Below are 18,879 nucleotides of genomic sequence, written 5' to 3' on the forward strand. Positions count from 1 at the left end.
ATCATACATAAACATCAGGCAATTAGGAAAACAAATGTTATGTTGCCCTTTACTGCTATTTTGTTTTACTGAGATATTCTAAGGCTCTTGTCAGGCTGCACCTATAATACTGCATACATTAGAGTGTAATGTTTTATCACATGACAGACATTAGGGACAAATATCTGTGATAGAAAATTTGAAGTGAAGAATCTACGAATCACAGTAGATTCTGGATATGAGATATGGGGTTTTGAATCGACAAATCTGTATATGTGGTACCTCAACTATGACTGAAAAGAGGAAAATAAATCTTCTCATAGAGGTGCGTTGATCCCACTGCCAGTCTCTCCCATGGCAGGCAGTAGAAGCCAAGTCATTTAATATATCTCAGAAGGAGTTAGATAGATTTCTGGACACAAAAGTTATCAGAAGGTATTGAAGGAGAATAGGAAAGTGGCATTGAAGTTGAAGTTGAAAATCAGCCATGATCACAATGAATACCACAGTAGGCTCAAACAGCCAATTGACAATTTCAGCTCCAATTTATCCAATTTTTTTATGTCCTTCCTCAACACCCCAAACCTATCACAAAACTCATTGGCTTCAAAGCAGAAGTGATCCCTGCAAAAGTATGTGGTTCTACTATCTACAAAAAGGATCTTAAGCATTTGAAAAATACCACTTTTGGGACTGTCCCACTTAGGCGACTTTTTAGGTGACTGCAGGAGACTATGGCGTCGCCACATGGCCACCACATGTTCGCGGGCAGTTGCCCGGTAGTCGCCTTCATGATCGTGAGATGTTCCCGCATTCTGGGAACTAGACTGGCCCCATTTAGGTCTCCGCAAATTTTTCAACATTAGTGCCGACTAGAATGAAGCCGTCGTGGAGAGTAGCGAGAATTCCCGGGCTGTAGATGGGTTGCCAGGAGGTCGAAGGTTCTCATAGGTTGTGACCAGTGAATTTCATTAGCTCATTAGGGAAAAAATCGTAAGCAGTAGTTTTCAGAACCAAGGATAACCAAGGATAATGTTAAATGTCCACCGAACTTCACAGCCGTGTATCTCTGGCTTCTTAAAAGTTGTCTCCACTCCTTCTCCCCCCCTCTATTAAAGGACTTACTGTACACTGTGCTTTCACCATTTTAATTATAGCGCTAACCTTCCTGTTCATCGCAGTGTGTGTCTGTATCAACTTGGCTTTGCACCGTGTGAATTTCACTCAGACAGCGCTCCCCCCACTTGCCCTGTCATCCAGCCTGCATAACGGGCTGGTGAAGGTGTGGTGAAGTGTGTGTGTGTGTGTGTGTGTGTGTGTGTGTGTGTGTGTGTGTGTGTGTGTGTGTGTGTGTGTGTGTGTGTGTGTGTGTGTGTGTGTGTGTGTGTGTGTGTGTGTTTCGTTCCAATCTGGCTGTCACCGTTCCAGTTGCCGGTTTTTCAGGCGACTGCCGGCAACTTGACAGTGGGACAGGCCCATAAAACTGCATTCACAAAATCTTCCAAATCCATTGGCAGACAGGCATGGGCAAATGTCCCCTGTATTTAGATCTTAATTATATTTGGTCAATTCTGTTGAGCAGGCCACATCATTCATGACTAATGCTAGATTCCCAAAAGCTGTACAGGCCATTCCCAGCTAACCAGCACCCGACTTATGGACAGCCCATATTTAGGAGACTGGAGGGATGCAGATAGGGTGGTAAAGAAAGCTTTTGGTATGCTAGCCTTTATAAATCAGAGCATTGAGTATAGAAGCTGGGATGTAATGTTAAAATTGTACAAGGCATTGGTGAGACCAAACCTGGAGTATGGGGTACAATTTTGGTCGCCAAATTATAGGAAGGATGTGAACAAAATAGAGAGAGTACAGAGGAGATTTACTAGAATGTTGCCTGGGTTTCAACAACTAAGTTACAGAGATAGGTTGAATAAGTTAGGTCTTGTGTTCTAACTGGAGAAAAGAAGGTTAAACATCTCCATAGAGGTCCCTGGAATTTTTGGTCCAGAAAGAGTTGAAAACACAAAGCATTTCCCTTTTGGAATAGGGAAGGCAACAAGTGATGACTTCAGAATTAAGGGAGGCCATTCGGGGGTAATGCCTAGGGGGACCTTCAATCACGCAGAGAGTGGTCTCCCTCCTAACCCCAGTCTCCAGTGGTCCAGGTAAATTGGTATCACCTGTAAAAACCAAGAATTGGATAGGCATATGGATGAGAAGGGAATGGAGGGTTATGGTACGAGTGCAGGCAGGTGGGACTAAGGGGAAAATTTTTTTTGTTCGGCACGGACTTGTAGGGCCGAGATGGCCTGTTTCCGTGCTGTAATTGTTATATGGTTGTTATATATATAGGGATGCATTTGCCAGCTGTTGAGTTGCAGGCACCTTCGACCATGTGAAAACTTGGTTCACAACCACATGTCGCCCTATTTCATCTCTTTCCATTGCCAATACATATCAGGGACAAAGCCTGCTGTGATCTGAGGTGGACCTGGACTCTGTTTTGAATTGTGCCATAGGAAGACATAACTTCTCAGACAGAAAAAAAAAGTATTCAAAAATGTGTTCTAACCTCCTTGAAAAGTTGAAACATCTCCATTGATCCCTGGAATTTTTGGTCCAGAAAATCTCAAAACACAGAAGCATTTGGGATCATAAGGTCACAAGTGAATGGAGTAGAAGTAGGCCATTCGGCCCATCATGCCTACTCCACCATTCAATCATGGCTGATTTATCTCTCCCTCCTAACCCCATTCTCCGGCCTCCCCATAACCTCTGACACCCGTACTAATCAAGAATCTATCTATCTCTGCCTTAAAAATATCCACTGATTTGGTCTCCACAGCCTTCTGTTCCAACGAATTCTACAGATTCCCCACCCTCTGACTAAATACATTTCTCCTCAATGATGATAGTGAGAACGAGTCCATACATTATGGGCATACATTATGTATCCATCCATACATTAGAAGATCACAAAAGACCAGTTTGAATTGTGGTTGAGTGCACTAGTTCACATACTACCCAGAATCTATTTATCAGGGATCTCCTAGATATAACCATATAACCATGTGGCTACAGCACGGAAACAGGGGGACCCTTCTATCCGGAGAGAAGGCAGGTCCCTGGGTATACATGAGTTATGATCAGCCATGATTGTATATGATCTGTAATTCGGTTTTGCCCTCAGGACCGAATGGCCTACTGCCTGAATTAGTGGGAAAGCAATGTTGTATGATCCTAAGGGATTTCAAAGAAGAAAAAAAAAATGTTGGATTACCCACTGGATGACCCGCTAAATTAACTAATCCTGTGTTATGCCCTTTTGTTAAATGCGAGTCCCCATAGTTACTGACTCTACAATCATTAGAAATAAATTTCCATATGTATTTATCAAATGGTTTCATACTTTTGAACACTTGTATGAAAATGACGATATAACAACTATATAATAGTCTGAAGAAGGGCCTCGACCTGAAACGTCACCCATTCCTTCTCTCCAGAGAAGCTGCCTGACCCGCTGAGTTACTCCAGCATTTTGTGTCTATCTTTGGTTTAAACCAGTGCCTGCAGTTCCTTCATACACTATATAACATTAGACCTGGTATAAATTACTCAAGGTGCTATTATTAATGCTAGTGTTTCATTTATATATTTCGGCAAATAGTTTGTTGATAAAAGCATTTAGAGGAGAAAACCATAAATTATGTGAGAATGGAGTTTCTTACAGCCAGCGTTCTGTGGAACCTCCTTGCAACTCAGCTTGCCCCTGTCTTCTAAGCCTATATATTGAAACAGTCAAAGCCAAGTTGGAGGTCAGATACCAAGACACAAGGACATACAGAGTTAAGGAGATGAATATTTACCTCAGCCATGAATGAAACAAATGACCTAAAATGAAAAGGTAAGTACAACTAAGTCTTGATCTATTTTCTTTAATATTTTTAGTTTATTTCGACATCTTTAAATTATTTTTGTTATTTTAATTTTTATTATCTATTTTTTGGGTTCTTTGAAATGTTTCAAATTGATTCTGGGTATCACAAGACGTTATAAAATGGTTCAAAAGCATTTGGCAACAAAGAACTGTCAAAACACCAGCAGGGGGTTCTTGGGATGGGACCCCAGAATGCTTATAGACCAATCTGCTTCACAGAAGGACCATTGCGTATCAAATGTCAGCTCAGTTTGCCTTCTGCTTGTGGATCAGGTTAGCTTGGGAGGAAGTGTGCTTCCTTCAGCAATGAGTTCAAGCAGTGGGTCAGATTCAGTTCAGTTCTGCTTCACAGAACACATGAAAATGTGGTTGAATCAATGCCTTATTTTACTCAGGAATGGACAGAGAGGAAAACAGGACTCTAAGTCCATAAAATTCCTTGCATTTTCACAAAGCTAGATATAAGGTGGCATTAGGTGTCATGGATATTGAGCACTGCACAGAAGAATGTAAATGGCAAAGAGTTGCAGAATTTTATATTATGAAGGAGAAATTTAAGAAAGCTTTTAAAATCAAAAATAATTTTCAAACCTGGAGCAGGAAATTAAAATAAAACTTAAGATTTAGTTCTTACAGCCCCAAATAAACAGTTTTTAAGATAATATACGATTATCAACCCATTGTCTACATCCATCATGAATATTACTTTACAAGACATTTCTATTTATTAAATTTTCGACAATTTCCTCCAGGGAACTGATTCATTAGAAGATACATGTCCAGAGGCATCAGCTGGTCCCCAATATAAATATCATTGGCCCCAGGGGTAGTTATAATAGAATTAAGCACCAATGCACATTCTGGGAAAACCCTTCAGTGTCCAGAGGAGGTTGTCCATCCATCTTTAAGTAACATTCTAAACAACTATCCTGTCTATTCATATTGTAGACATAAATGATCCTGACAGTGGTCTGAGAAACGACTACTGGAGTTTTCAACAGATCTTTATTCGAAAGTTCAAATTGCAGCCTACAGGCTTTTCAGACACGTCTGCCCACAACGGTGGTCAGCGCTGAACTAACGCACGCAAGCGAAAACAACAGCCCCTCTCGAGTCACGTGTCCGCGGCTTCCGAACGCCGGGTTCAATATCTGCGTGCGCTAGCAGGCACCGCTACATGACAGATAATTTGATGAAAAGGAATTTGATGATGGGGACCTTCACGGGTAACATTTATTCCTTCACAAATGTTGGAAAATAGTATGTATTTTGGTATTAACCTCTGCTTAAATTTGGCCATTAAACTGTGACAATAGTTATATCTTCATTGTGCTGTGATTCCTTTGGGATGTCATGAGGGTGAAAGATGTGCATGCACTTTTCCCTTGTCATGTGTCGTCTTGAACAAAGGCATCATGGTGGGAGTGGAGGGGCGGAGGGGTTGGTAATGGTCGTAGTTCAGTGAGTTGAGGGTGGGATCAGACCAGAGTGCTCAGCCTTATCCAATCATTACACATTTTTCACAATGGTCTGTCTCAACATTGGGAGTAATGAATGGGAGAACCGGGTGAATATTCTTCACCTAGTCAATTAAAATATCCCCCTCCCTCCCTGTTCTCCTCTCCTCTCCTCTCTCCACCCACTAACCCATGCCAATATGCAATGGTGATAATATCAGATAGATTGAAGGTTCATCCTCTTGGTCATTTTGTTCATATCCTTTCCAAAATTAAAATTAAGAAGGTATTAGTTGAAGAAATTATGTGTTGAGGTTTAGATTTATGTTTTGGTTTACCATTGTTACGTGCAGTGATGTATAGTGAAAAGCTTTGTTTTGTATGCTATCCAAACAGATCAGATATACTACTCATAAATGCAATCGTTAAACTCAAGAACAATAGATAGAGCAAAGGGAAAGATATTAAGTGCAGAATATAGTTCTCAGCATTCCGGCACATCAGCTCCATAGATAAAGTCCAATGTCCACTTAGAGATAAATTGGACAGTACACTGGCTTGTGTAAGGACCATTTGGAAGTCTGAAATCAGAAGTGTCCAGGGGAATTTCCTAGTGTTATTGGTCAAGTTGGTAATGTGATGCAAACATGCCATATTTAAACTGCAGTGATGACCAGGAGAGGTCTGTATTGATAAAATATTCTTATCCCAGTTTCTGCTGAGTGTTAATTCAAAATTCCACACACTGTCAATAAATTAGGGGCGCAGACTTTTGCAACCTAAAGCACATTTCATGCAGTTAGATAGGCAATTAGCTGTTCTCCACTCTCCACAACCAACCATTTTCCTTTGAGGAATTATTATTTGCAATTGACAATACACAAATTAAGTGAATAATTTTTAGTTATCCAACTATAGGGCGGCACAGTGACACGGCGTTGGAGTTCCTTCCTTACAGCGCTTGCAGCACCGGAGACCCGGGTTCGATCCCGACCTATGGATGCTGTCTGTATGGAGTTTGTATGTTCTCCTCATGACCTGCCTGGGGTTTTCGCTGAGATGTGCGGTTTCCTCCCACACTCCAAAGACGTACAGGTTTGAAGGTAAATTGGCTTGGTATGAATGTAAATTGTCCCTGGTGTACGTAGGATTGTGTTAGTGTAGGGATCGCCGGTAGGTGCGGACTCGGTGGGCTGAAGAGCCAGTTTCCGCGCAGTATCTAAATTAAAACTAAACTAAAATAAAAATGTCTGCATTAATTTCACTCGCAGGTATAGAATAATTTTCCATATCAAATGCAAACAGATTGTTGGGTTACACATCACAAAATATCTAAGATAATTACTCAGATATAGGATCTCTTCTATATTTAGACCTCTTGCATGTTGTTGCAGTTGTGGACAGAGTCTGCTGATGTGCGAGTTTGAGAACCATATATGCCCAGTGAATGAATATGATAAAGTTTGTAACACTCGGGAATTGAGAGATTGAAGTAACTCAGTGGAGGTTCACATGGAATCACATTGGCATGGACTGGTTAGAGCAGATGGCATGTTTCTGCTCTGTAAATACTATACAACACTGAATTTTTTCTTTGGTATTTGGAAAATAAATACACATATGCAACTGGAAAAACATTGATGCTGGCAGTGGCATAATTGAAAATTGCAAGTATATTTAAATAGTTTTCCCATCAGTGTTGTCAACACACAATAACTCCAATCAGCATAAGATCTGCAACAAATTCTTCCCATGGAAGAGGAAGTTTAAAAAAATGTCCTCTCACTTATCTGCAAATTTGGTTTGGAATGAATACCACAATATAAGTTGGAATATATATTTGGAATGAGTCTCACGATAAAGGGTAACTCAAAGCCCTCAGGCTCTCCCTCGACTGGAGAAGCAACCTATACCTGGCCACTGATACTGTCCTCCGCCTAGTGGAGTTGGTCCTTACCCTCAATAACGTCTCGTTTGACTCCTCCCATTTCCTCCAAAGACAAGGCAAAGCTATAAGCACGCGCATGAGCCCCAGCTACGCCTGCCTCTTTGTCGGGTACATCGAACAATCATTGTTCGAGACTCACCAGGGGCCCATCCCAGACCACTACCTCCGCTACATGGACGACTGCTTTGGTGCCACCTCCTGCACTCACACACAACTGACTGACTTTATCCGCTTCACCACTAACTTCCATCCAGCACTCAAATACACCTGGACCATTTCTGACACTTCCCTACAATTCCTTGACCTCACTATCTCCATCACAGGTGATCTGACCGACATCCACTACAAACGCACTGACTCCCATGGCTATCTGGACTACACTTCTTCCCACCCTGGTTCCTGTAAGGACTCCATCCCCTACTCCCAATTCCTCTGTCTACGCCGCATCTGCTCCCAGGATGAGGCGTTCCACACCAGGGCATCTGAAATGTCCTCATTCTTCTGGGAACGGGGGTTCCCCTCCTCCACCATAGATGAGGCTCGCACCAGGGTCCCTTCCATACCCCGCAACACTGCTCTCTCTCCCCATCCCCCCCACTCGCAACAAGTGCAGAGTCCCCCTAGTCCTCACCTTTCACCCCACTAGCCGTCACATACAACAAGTAATGCCTCCGTCAGTTTCGACACCTCCAACGTGACCCCACCACTCGCCACATCTTCCCATCTCCCCCCATGTCTGCTTTCCACAAAGACCGCTCCCTCCGTAACTCCCTTGTCAATTCTTCCCTTGCGGACCACCCCCTCCCCGGGCACTTTCCCTTGCAACCGCAAGAGATGCAACACATGTCGCTTTACCTCCCCCCCTCGACTCCATTTAAGGACCCAAGCAGTCGTTCCAGGTGCGACAGAGGTTCACCTGCATCTCCTCCAACCTCATCTATTGCATCCGCTGCTCTAGATGTCAGCTGATCTACATCGGTGAGACCAAGCATAGGCTTGGCGATCGTTTCGCCGAAGACTTCCACTCGGTCCGCATTAACCAACCTGACCTCCTGGTGGCTCAGTACTTCAACTCCCCCTCCCATTCCGTATCCGACCTCTCTGTCCTGGGTCTCCTCCATGGCCAGAGCGAGCACCACCGGAAATTGGAGGAACAGCACCTCATATTCCGTTTGGGGAGTCTGCATCCTGGTGGCATGAACATTGAATTCTCCCAATTTTGTTAGCCCTTGCTGTCTCCTCCCCTTCCTATCTTTCGCCTAAGCCCTCGGGCTCCTCCTCCTCCTTTCTTCTCCCTGAACCTCCCCCGCCCCCCCCCCTTCGATTTTCCAGCATCCGCAGTTCCTTCTTAAACACCACGATATATGTAATGAGTACCAAGATGTTTGTAATGAGTACCAAGAAATATTAATTAAGCAAAACTGCATCCTTTCTCACTAAATATATTTGCAGGAGTTCTTAGTATTTACATAAGTATTAAGTTGGGGGACTACTATTTTGAGTTTGATTTAGAGTTCAATTCAGTTGCAAGCTACAACTAGTATTTACGTTGCCTGATTTGATTTAGTCCTCAAAAATCTTATGTCGTTCACTAATTTTCAGACATTCAATCTCTGCAAATGCTATATTTTAGAAGTTATATGTTTTTCCTTTTTCAAATTATATGTATATGTAAATTAATTTTCCATTGCATGGCAGCAAATACATTGCAAGTTACAATTATCAACACTGATAATGCCACAAATCATATACTTATGTTCTCAGAAATAGTAGCTCCCCATGACTTGGGGAATGCTTCCAAAAACTTAAATTGGATTCACAAAACTTTAGGTCTGTCAACAAGTTCCATGGCAAGGTGTATTTAGGATTAATAACACTGGGATGAAAGGAATGGCAGATTTTATTTGAATTACAAGCTAAAGCAGGTATAATATCTATATTACTAAATCTCTGATCTTGATCGCTTTTGGCCCACTGAGCTGCAATTTCCGACAGAACGCCGCCACCTACGGCCGTCATTTTTGGCCACCTCACTCAGAGCCCCCCTCCGCCTTACGTGTAGGGAGGATTTTTCCCATCGATGACAAATCAGAGAGATATTAATGTTTTTTTAAAAATTCACCATTCTCTCTGCAGCCCCTCCTGGAGGGAAGGGGAGGGACTAAAAAACCAGGAAGTGGTGTGCCTCACTCAATCTCTGCAAGATGGATGAAGTCTCTCTGAGCACTGAATAACACTGAACAAAAGTCTACAAAACTGTGAGTACCCTTAATGTGTTTTGAAAATGAAAATAGAATTTGAAGTAAAAAGGCACTACCTGCAAATGGTTGTTTGGGAGCTTTGGCTTGAAGTTGAAAGGCACTACTAACTGCAAATGGTGGCTTGGGTGCTTTGCTTGAAATTGAAAGGCACTACTTCTGCAAATGGTGGCGGTTGCTTTGGCTTGAAGTTGAAAGGCACAACTTACTGCAAATGGTGGCGGGTGATTTGGCTTGAAGTTGAAAGGCACCTCTTACTGCAAATGGTGGCTTGGGTGCTTTGGCTTGAAGTTGAAAGGCACTACTTACTGCAAATGGTGGCATGAAGTTGAAAGGCACTACTTACTGCAAATGGTGGCTTGGGTGTTTTGCTTGAAGTTGAAAGGCACTTCTTACTGCAAATGGTGGATTGGGTGATTTGGCTTGAAGTTGAAAGGCACTACTTATTGCAAATGGTGGCATGAAGTTGAAAGGCACTACTTACTGCAAATGGTAGCTTTGGTGCTTTGGCTTGAAGTTGAAAGACACTACTGAAAATGCACTTACTTCCTGTTTGCTCTGTATATTCATTTTAGATAAAATGCTAACACTTACGGCTGTGATTTTTGGCCATCTTACTCAGTCCCCTTCTCTGCTGAGCAAGGTGCAGAAAATCAGGAAGTTCTTCCCATCAATGAAAAATAAAAGTGTTATTAGTGTTAACAAAAAAAATGTTGAGAATCTCTCCCCTGTCAATCATGCCCTGAAAGCCACACCTTTTCCAGTGGGAGGAGGAGGGGTTATAAAACCCAGAAGTGTGGGTGTGGCTCAGTCTCTGCATGATGGGGAAGGGAAAGAGGTCATGACTACTCTGAGCACTGTGAATCATCAAATGAACACAGCTGAATGTCTACTGAACTGTGAGCAGGTGCAGTTTTCCCATCAATTGGTTTTATGTTCAAAAAATGTGAGAATTTCACCCTGCATGAAAGGGTATAAAGCTGCATTTGAATTTGGTGTCCTTGGACCCTGCTTGAAGTGGTATGAAACTGCACTGAATTTGGTGGCTTTGCACCATGCTGAAAGTGGTATGAAACTGCACTTGAATTCGGTGGCGTTCCACCCTGCTTGAAATGGTAGGAACATGGATTTGAATTTGGTGGCCTTGCACCCTGCTTGAAATGGAATTTCAAGGAATAGTCATGCCAGCCCACCAGCCGTGAGTGAGCTGCCAGCAGATCAGGCTTGAGGGACTGAGCTGCCACCCCAAGAACCCATACCAGCACTCCAGAAAGCTCCCCCCCCACTGGCCACCAATATTGGAATTGGTGAAGTGGTGGAATATTGCGTCGGGGGACCCACCCTCAAGTGTGAACATGGGCCCACTTAGTCTAGTCTATAATAGAGAACAATGCAGGAACAGGCCAAAACACAAAATGCTGAAGTAACTCAGCAGATCAGGCAGCATCTCTGGAGAAAAGGAATAGGTGATGTGTCAGGTCGAGACACTTCTTCAGACTGTCAGGGGAGAGGAAACTAGAGGTATAAAAGGTACAAAGAACGATAGAATGAAAGGTTTGAAAGAACAAATCAAAGCCAGCACAGATGATGAAGGAAAGGTGGAGCCCACAATGGTAAATTATTGGTTGTGGATAAGGTGATAAAGAGGGAATACAAAGAGTGAAACTAAGCAGGAGGTAAGTGAAAGTAGTAGGAAAACTTAGATCAGGGGTCGGCAAGCTTGTTGTGCATAGGGGTCAGGACGCATGCCTGTGAGCAGATGGCAGGCCACATCCCCGGCCTAGAGACAACCTCGATCCAGACAGTGAAGCCCAGATACAGAAGGTGCGCGGCTGTGCCAGCAGCTTTGCGCAGGATTCGGTACAGCTAGAGCTCGACGACGCTCGGCGGTTCCGCCATTGCAGCCGCAAGCGCAGGCCTCCTTGCGTCCTTGTGTCACCGCGCCTGGGTGTCTCGGCCTCAGGCCCGGGAGGAGCCCAGCCTCACGCAGGGCGATGGGCAGCAGGATTTATTGTGTCCATTTCAGTGTTTCACCCAACCCTCGGTCCGAAAATCACCTTCCAGGTACCGGAGATGATGGAAGTCTGCGGGCCGGATGATTGCAGGAAAAAAAATACGCCTGCAGGCCGGATGATTTCGGTTTACGAGCCGCATTCGGCCCATGGGCCATCGGTTGCCAACCCCTGACTTTAGTAAAGAGTGAGTTAAAGCAAGGGCTACGTGAAATTAGAAAACTCAATATTCATACTGTTGGGTTGAAAGCTGCCCAAGCTGAACTTTTCTTTTTATACCTTTCACTCATTTGTTCTTTGTACCTTTGCACACCTCTAGTTCCCCTCTCCCCTGACTCTCAGTCTGAGGAGAAGGCTCAACCCGAAGTATCACCTATTGCTTCTCTCCAGAGATGCAGACTGTCCCGCTGAGTTACTCCAGCATTTTGTGTCTATCTTCAGTGTAAACCAGCATCTGTTGTTCCTTCTTACAGGAACAGGCCTTTCAGCCCACAATGTCTGTGCCAAACATGATGGCAAACTAAAGTAATTCCATCTGCCTGCACCTGATCCATATCCATCCATTCCCTGCATATCCACTTGCCTATCTAATAGACTTATAAAGGTCACAATGTTGAGAATCATAGACGTACAGCACAGAAACAGGCCCTTTAGCCCAACTTGCCCACATACCTGCATTTGGCCTATATCCATCTGAACATTTCCTATCCATGTATCTGTCCAAATGTATTTTAAATGCTGTTATAATACCCGCCTCGACTATCTTCTCTGGTAATGTGTTCCATTTATCCACCACCCTTGTGTGAAAAATAAGCCCTTCAGATTCCGAATAAATCTTTCCCGTTCCACCTTAAATGAATGTCCTCTGGTTTTTGTTTCTCCTTCATTGGGTAAAAGACTGTGCATTCACCCTATCTATTCTCCTAATTTTTTTGACCACCCAATCTACTAGTGACACCACTTTCAGGAAACGTCTGTACATGCACTCCTTAGTCCCTGTGCTCTACAACACTCTCCAAGGCCCTGCTATTCTATGTAAAGGTCTTGCTCCATTTGTTATTCCCAAATGCAACACCTCACACTCATCTACATGTAACTCCATTAACTATTCCTCGGCCAACTTGCTCAGTTGATGGGGATCCTGCTATAGCATTCCACTACAGAGACTGCACCTACCAAATTAAATGGTTTTCAATGAGAAATAATTGAAATTATATATAGGGACTGAAGAGTCCCTCTTTAGCCTAATACACATCAAGAAGGCAAATACATCAGGAGTGTTGTGAAACTATGAAACTAAATCAACAGAGACGAGGAACTTACCTGGAACTTGCTCAAACTCTCCATGTGTTCAGGTGCACTCAGGAAATCACCAGAAACAACATTTTATAAGATGCTGAATTCATTGAATATTTGTATTTAAATATTTTGTGCCGAAAAATGGACATTCACCATTATATGGTACACAGAATGTATGCTGCATACGTTGCACCTTGCTTTGCTGAGAGTCAGAAATGTTCATTATAATTTTCACATTATCATTGTGATTACCATACACAAGGCTTAGATGAGCAACTGGCAGATTGATGATGTAATGATGTGCAAAGGAATGATGCTGGAGAAACATGAGGCGCACTGTGGTATATGCCATGCTTAAGTGTCAAAGAGTTATAGAGTTATACAGCAAGGAAATAGGCCCTTCGGTGAATCTTGCCCATGACAACCAACATACCCCATCTACACTAGTTCCATCTGCCTCCTCTAAACCTATCCAATCCACATACTTGTACAAATGTCTTTTACAGTGACCAGCCTAATTACTCAATGGGTGGGATTTCCACTAGAAATGTTTTAAAATATCCACTAAACTGTTCTAAGGAACAACTTGCTCCGTGTATCAATTTCCTGGTTCAAATTATCCAAATCTTAAACTCTAGTGAGATTTCCCACAACTTTTTTGGGGCAAATTTTATCTTGAATGGTAAATACCCAAAGTAATTTGATTTTCCTCGCAGCTCCACAGATATTTAATTCCAGCAATATCGCTATTACCCCATAAATTATGATTGATTCCATGATCAACACGGCAAAAAGCAAACAGATGGCATTGAAGCTATTTTTGTACATAAATTTTAATCTCCTTACAAAATCAGTCAAATCCAGAAATCCATGAGCAAATTGATTACTCACCTTTTAATCTAATGCTCTCTGGGCTTCCGTCTTGCTGCAATAAAATAGGAAGAAAACAGAAGTCAATAGATAAACATGTAATGATTTTATATTAGTAGAGTTGCTAATTTATTTTTGTTATCTACTGGGAATTCACAAAACGGAAAGGCAACTTTTTCTTCTGTATTTTTTTACTTTACATTTTTCATTGAATTATTTAATGATAATGATATGGATTAGAGGTCTGACTTATTTGCATACATGACATGATTAGACCTGCTTTGAGAATGTTGTCAAAACCATTTATTGAAGTAACACAATGCAATGGAATTACAGACACAAGGAACTGCAGTTGCTGGTTTACAAGAAAAATAAAACAAAGTGCTGGAGTAACTCAGCAGGTCAGGCGAATATGGATAGATAAAGCTTCGATTGAGATCCTTATTCAGACTGATTGTGGTGGTGGGGGCGGGTGGACGAAAGTGAGAAGAGAGTCAGGGCAGGACAAAAACTGGTGAGTGATAGGTGGATACAGATGAGGGTATTTAAAAGGCAGATAGTTGGACAAAGGCCAGAGATAAATGACATAAAAGGTGCAAAATGTGAAGCCAGCGGAAGGCATATAGGTGGAAGGGAAGAAATAGGAGTTCAAGTGGGGCACAGGGGAAAAAAGTGGGGAAGGGGGTTAAGGGGGAGTTGTATATGGGTTAGTCACCTAAAATTGGAGAATTCAATGTTCATACTGTTGGGTTGTAAGCTACCCTAACACAAACTGGAGCACCTCATATTTTATGTGGCCTCACTCTGGCAATGGAGGAGGTCCAGGACAGAAAGGTCAGTGTGTGAATGGGATGGGGAGTTAGAATGGTAAGCAACTGGGGAGATTACGTAGGTCTTGGTGGATCAACCAAATGCATTGGATGACGTTAGAAGAGGTACATGTGAACCTCTGTCTCACCTGGAAAGACTCCTGGGACAGTGGATGTATGTGTGGGAGGGGTAGTGGGAGAGGTGTTACATATCCTATGGCTGCAGGGTGAAAGTACCTAGGGAGGGTGCGATTTGGATGGGAAGGGATGAGTGAACCAAAAAATTACGGATGGAATGGTCTCTGTGGAAGGCAGCAAGAGGTGGCGATGGGAAGATGTGACTGGTGGTGTGATATTGTTGAAGGTGGCAGAAATGTTGGAGAAAGATGGGTTGGATGCAGAAACTGTTAGGGTGAAAGTTAAGGACCAGGGAATCTCTATCCTAGTTCTGTCTTGGTGGAGGGATAGTGCAAGCAGAACCATGGGGTGTAGAGGATATGCAGGCGAGGAATCCACCTATGACAGCAAGGAGAAAACCATGTTTATTAAAGAAAGAGGACATCCCAGATCAAAATCAAAAGTGACAGGCAGGAGGAGGTTTTCCAAACCAATTAGAAAATTAAAAATATATAATTATTAACATAGACTGCATTACATAGTGAAATAATGTCGTTACACTGTAAATTTAGCATTATAAGAACAGATAAAAACAAATGCATTTTTAATTTATAACTTAAAATGCTTTTGATGTTTATGTCAGTGCTGCAGTTTTGGCCATTGACTTCTTAGGCAGCTCCTGGGATTGGGAGTGATTTCCTTCCATTCCTGTTTCAAAGCCACTGTGAATCCTGCATAATCTTCCACTGAGAGTAGGAGGTACTTAATTGAGATTGATAGGTGGGTGGAGTGGGTACTTTGGGCGACAGTGCATTCCATCTATTGACATCTGTGTGTGCTTGCTCCCAAACAAATGGGCATGAAGCCAATAAGAATTTTAGAACATTCTTGAATCATTTCCTCTGTCACTTAGTAATCTATGCCAGAATGGATTTCAGTAATTATGTATCACTTATCCAGGTGGTGGACTGGAAAGATGTTGTGGAATCAGAATTGGCATCTCTTCTGCATTTCCAAATGTGTATCTTAGGAAGCTAACACCTCCTTAGTGCAAAGAAGGGTAGAGGTCATTGCTGCCCAGAAGACCATGAGCTTTTTGCTGGGTGTGATGTTTTGATGTACAAAATGTCTTTCCTCAGACAACAAAGGAGTTTTTTTTAATTTTTATAATATGACTGATCATTTTGTATTTGTATTTATAGCAACCTTGTTTGTGTGTTATTACTAAATCGGGACTTTCATTCAATCTGACTAAGAAATCAGCAAACTCTTCTAAGTCTCCCAATAAAATGTCCCAATTTCTAAGATGATTGGAGCTAAGAATTGATCCATGTCACAATGTCACACATGGTCTACAATAAGCCAAAAATAAAAGGAACGTATTCAAGGCACTATGCCGCTTTGACGATGTGCACCACAGCAGAAAATTGTAACTTACTAGCTTAGAATTGCATGGATGTTTGAAGGTGGGAATAAAATAGGGACTCATTGTTCTACAATGCCATTTATCATATCTCTTGCTAAACTAAATCTTAATATTCTTTCATTAAGTTCAGTCTTTCAGTTAATGATTTGAACATTTTCATTCAAGTATGATAATATCACTTTCTGATACCTGTGCAGAGAGGTAGCTGATCCCCAGAGATACAAGAAAGCTGATGCATTCATGCACAATTAAATTGGAAAAAGTGTAAAGATGCCTATGTTAATAACTATGATTGGGAGAGTGGGGACAATGGGGGTGCGGGGGTGGCATCAGGTTTTATATCATCAGTTCAACAAAAAAGGAACGTACTGCTGATGAAACCTTATCTTCAATGGAACAGCTTGCAGGTTTTCACTCTTGACTGCCTGGCCTGCAAGTGAAATGTGAATTTGTACCAAATTGCATGCCATCTTTGTTGGCAGGACTGGATATATCCGATGTAATAAAGCAATAATTTTGGTAGGTACTAGCACTGCCTGGATCCTGCAACTACTGCCTTCCAGCCGTGTATTCCTTTCTGCAAGCTTTTTTGACTATTATCGTTGGCCTCGAGTGAGAGCAGAAGAAGCAGAAGCAATTGTTGGAGAATGTGAGAGGCACGTATTTTGTAAGTGGCTTGCATACCCATTTCCCCCGACTCTGCCAGGACATGGGCTCAGATTGTAATAGGGAGAGTAAATCTGCCACAGCACATTTAATCTATAACATATTTAATGTTTTGGATTCACCTTATTCAGTGGGGGGCATGGTGGCGCAACGGTAGAGTTGCTGCCTTACAGCTCCAGAGACGTGGGTTCAATCCTGACTACGGGTGCTGTCTGTACAAAGTTTGTACTTCCCCTGTGACTGCGGGGGTTTTCTCCAGCTGCTCCGGTTTCCTCCCAGGACGTACAGATTTGTAGGTTAATTGGCTGGTAAAAATTGTAAATTGTCCCGAGTGTGTAGGATAATGTTATTGCATGGGATGATCGCTGGTCGGCACAGACTCGGTGGGCCGAAGGGCCTGTTTCCATGCTGTATCTCTAAATTAACTAAACTAATTCATTGGATTATCAAGTACCATCATATTTTATATTAATTCATATTTTAGACAGGAAATTGTAAAAATCCAATTGTGTTCTTGAAGGTTGAATCGGAGAACAATGCAACACAGAATTTAGTCATTTCACCTTCCCGTGCCATCTTTATGAAAGAGCAATCCAATTAGTCCCGCTTTCTGCTTTTTCCCTGTAGCTTCCTCAAATGTTCATCCACTATGTTTTTGAAAGCTATTTTTGAGAATGTGCCCATCAGCTATTCAATGCTGTATTCCAATTTCTAACTGTGTGGAAATATAATATTCATGTCACCTCTGATTCTTCTGCTATTCATCCACAATTGTATTGTCTGTTTACCAATTCTTCAGCCACTGCCATGGGAAATATTCTTGTGATATACTGTACTAAAGCTGATCAGGATTTGAATGTACCTCGAAATATCAACATTTTCACTGCTAAACAACCTCACTGATGCTTAGATTCTCCATATTAACTGGGCCCTCATTCCTGACACTATTCAAGTACATTTTATTTGCATTCCCTGCTCGAAAGTCTTAATGTTTCCTAAAATGTGGCAACCAAAATTGGCAACCTGTGGCCTAACAGTGTGTTATAAAGAATCAACAGTTTCCTTGCTGTGAGATGGAAACACATTTCCTTTCACTTGTGCCATAAGGTTTTTGGATTCCAATTTTATTTAATCTATTACTGTTCTCCCCATTGTTAACTATATGTCTTAAGATTGGCATTATCTACAGACTTCAAAACGATGCTTTGAATACTCAATTCCAAGTCCTTATTAAATATCTGAAAAAGCAGTGATTGTAAAATCAACGTTCTTCCCTTGTCTGAAAAACAACTACTCACGCTGCTTTCATTTTTCTGCCCCGGGTCAATTTTGAATGCATTTATCTTGTACCCTCATAAGCTTTATTTTATCCAGAGACTTCTATAATGTGGTTGTTTGCCTTTTGACTACATCAACTGCAACCTCTCTATTACTCGATCAGAGAACTCATTAATTTTACATGCTCCCAATGATAAAGATTCAGCTTCTGAAATATTTTACACGATTACTCTTTGTGATTCCACATCTGTTTACGGAAAAGGCACCAGTTTGTGAGTTGAGACATTGTGCTCTTCCATTCATATACTGTACAATCATTACTGTGGTTTTCATAAGCAAGGATTTTTCATTGGAACAAACAAAAACATAAGCTGGCCAAGCATTATTTGAATGCTGCGGAAAGCAAGTCGGAAATACTTTATCTTCATTTTCACTAAATATTGTCGGCCCTCAATGTTCAGGATAACTAAATACTTAAGAAATTCTGAATGAAATTGCACAATGGTTGCCCAAAGTTTATTTGAATGTTGTGATAGTACCTGCCTCAAGTACCTGCCTCAAGTACCTTCTTCAGCAGTTTCTGTTATATAGCTACCACTTTTTGCGTAAAAAGTTTGCCTTTCAGGTTCCTATTAAATCTTTCTACCCTCACCTTAAACCTATGTCCACTGTTTCTTGATTCCCCTACTCCAGGTAAAAGACTCTATGCATTTACCTTATCTATTCCTTTGATGATCTTTTACACTTCTATAAGGTCATCATCCCTCATCCTCCTGTTCCCCAAAAAATAAAATAAAGTTCAAGCCTGCTCGACCTCTCCCTA

The 18,879-nt window shown here is 41.9% G+C and overlaps 1 protein-coding gene across 4 annotated transcripts in view; it reads right to left on the reverse strand.

Annotated features, from left to right (window-relative positions):
* fstl5 (follistatin-like 5) overlaps positions 1–18,879 on the reverse strand; it is a 740,079-nt gene that overhangs the window by 669,288 nt on the left and 51,912 nt on the right. For all 4 annotated transcript variants that reach the window (XM_055646031.1, XM_055646038.1, XM_055646027.1 and 1 more), the window contains one exon: positions 13,782–13,815. In XM_055646031.1, the coding sequence (XP_055502006.1) occupies positions 13,782–13,815 (34 nt within the window). The remainder of the gene's footprint in view (positions 1–13,781; positions 13,816–18,879) is intronic.

Source organism: Leucoraja erinacea, chromosome 1 (genome assembly GCF_028641065.1).
Source record: "Leucoraja erinacea ecotype New England chromosome 1, Leri_hhj_1, whole genome shotgun sequence".
NCBI lineage: Eukaryota > Metazoa > Chordata > Chondrichthyes > Rajiformes > Rajidae > Leucoraja > Leucoraja erinaceus.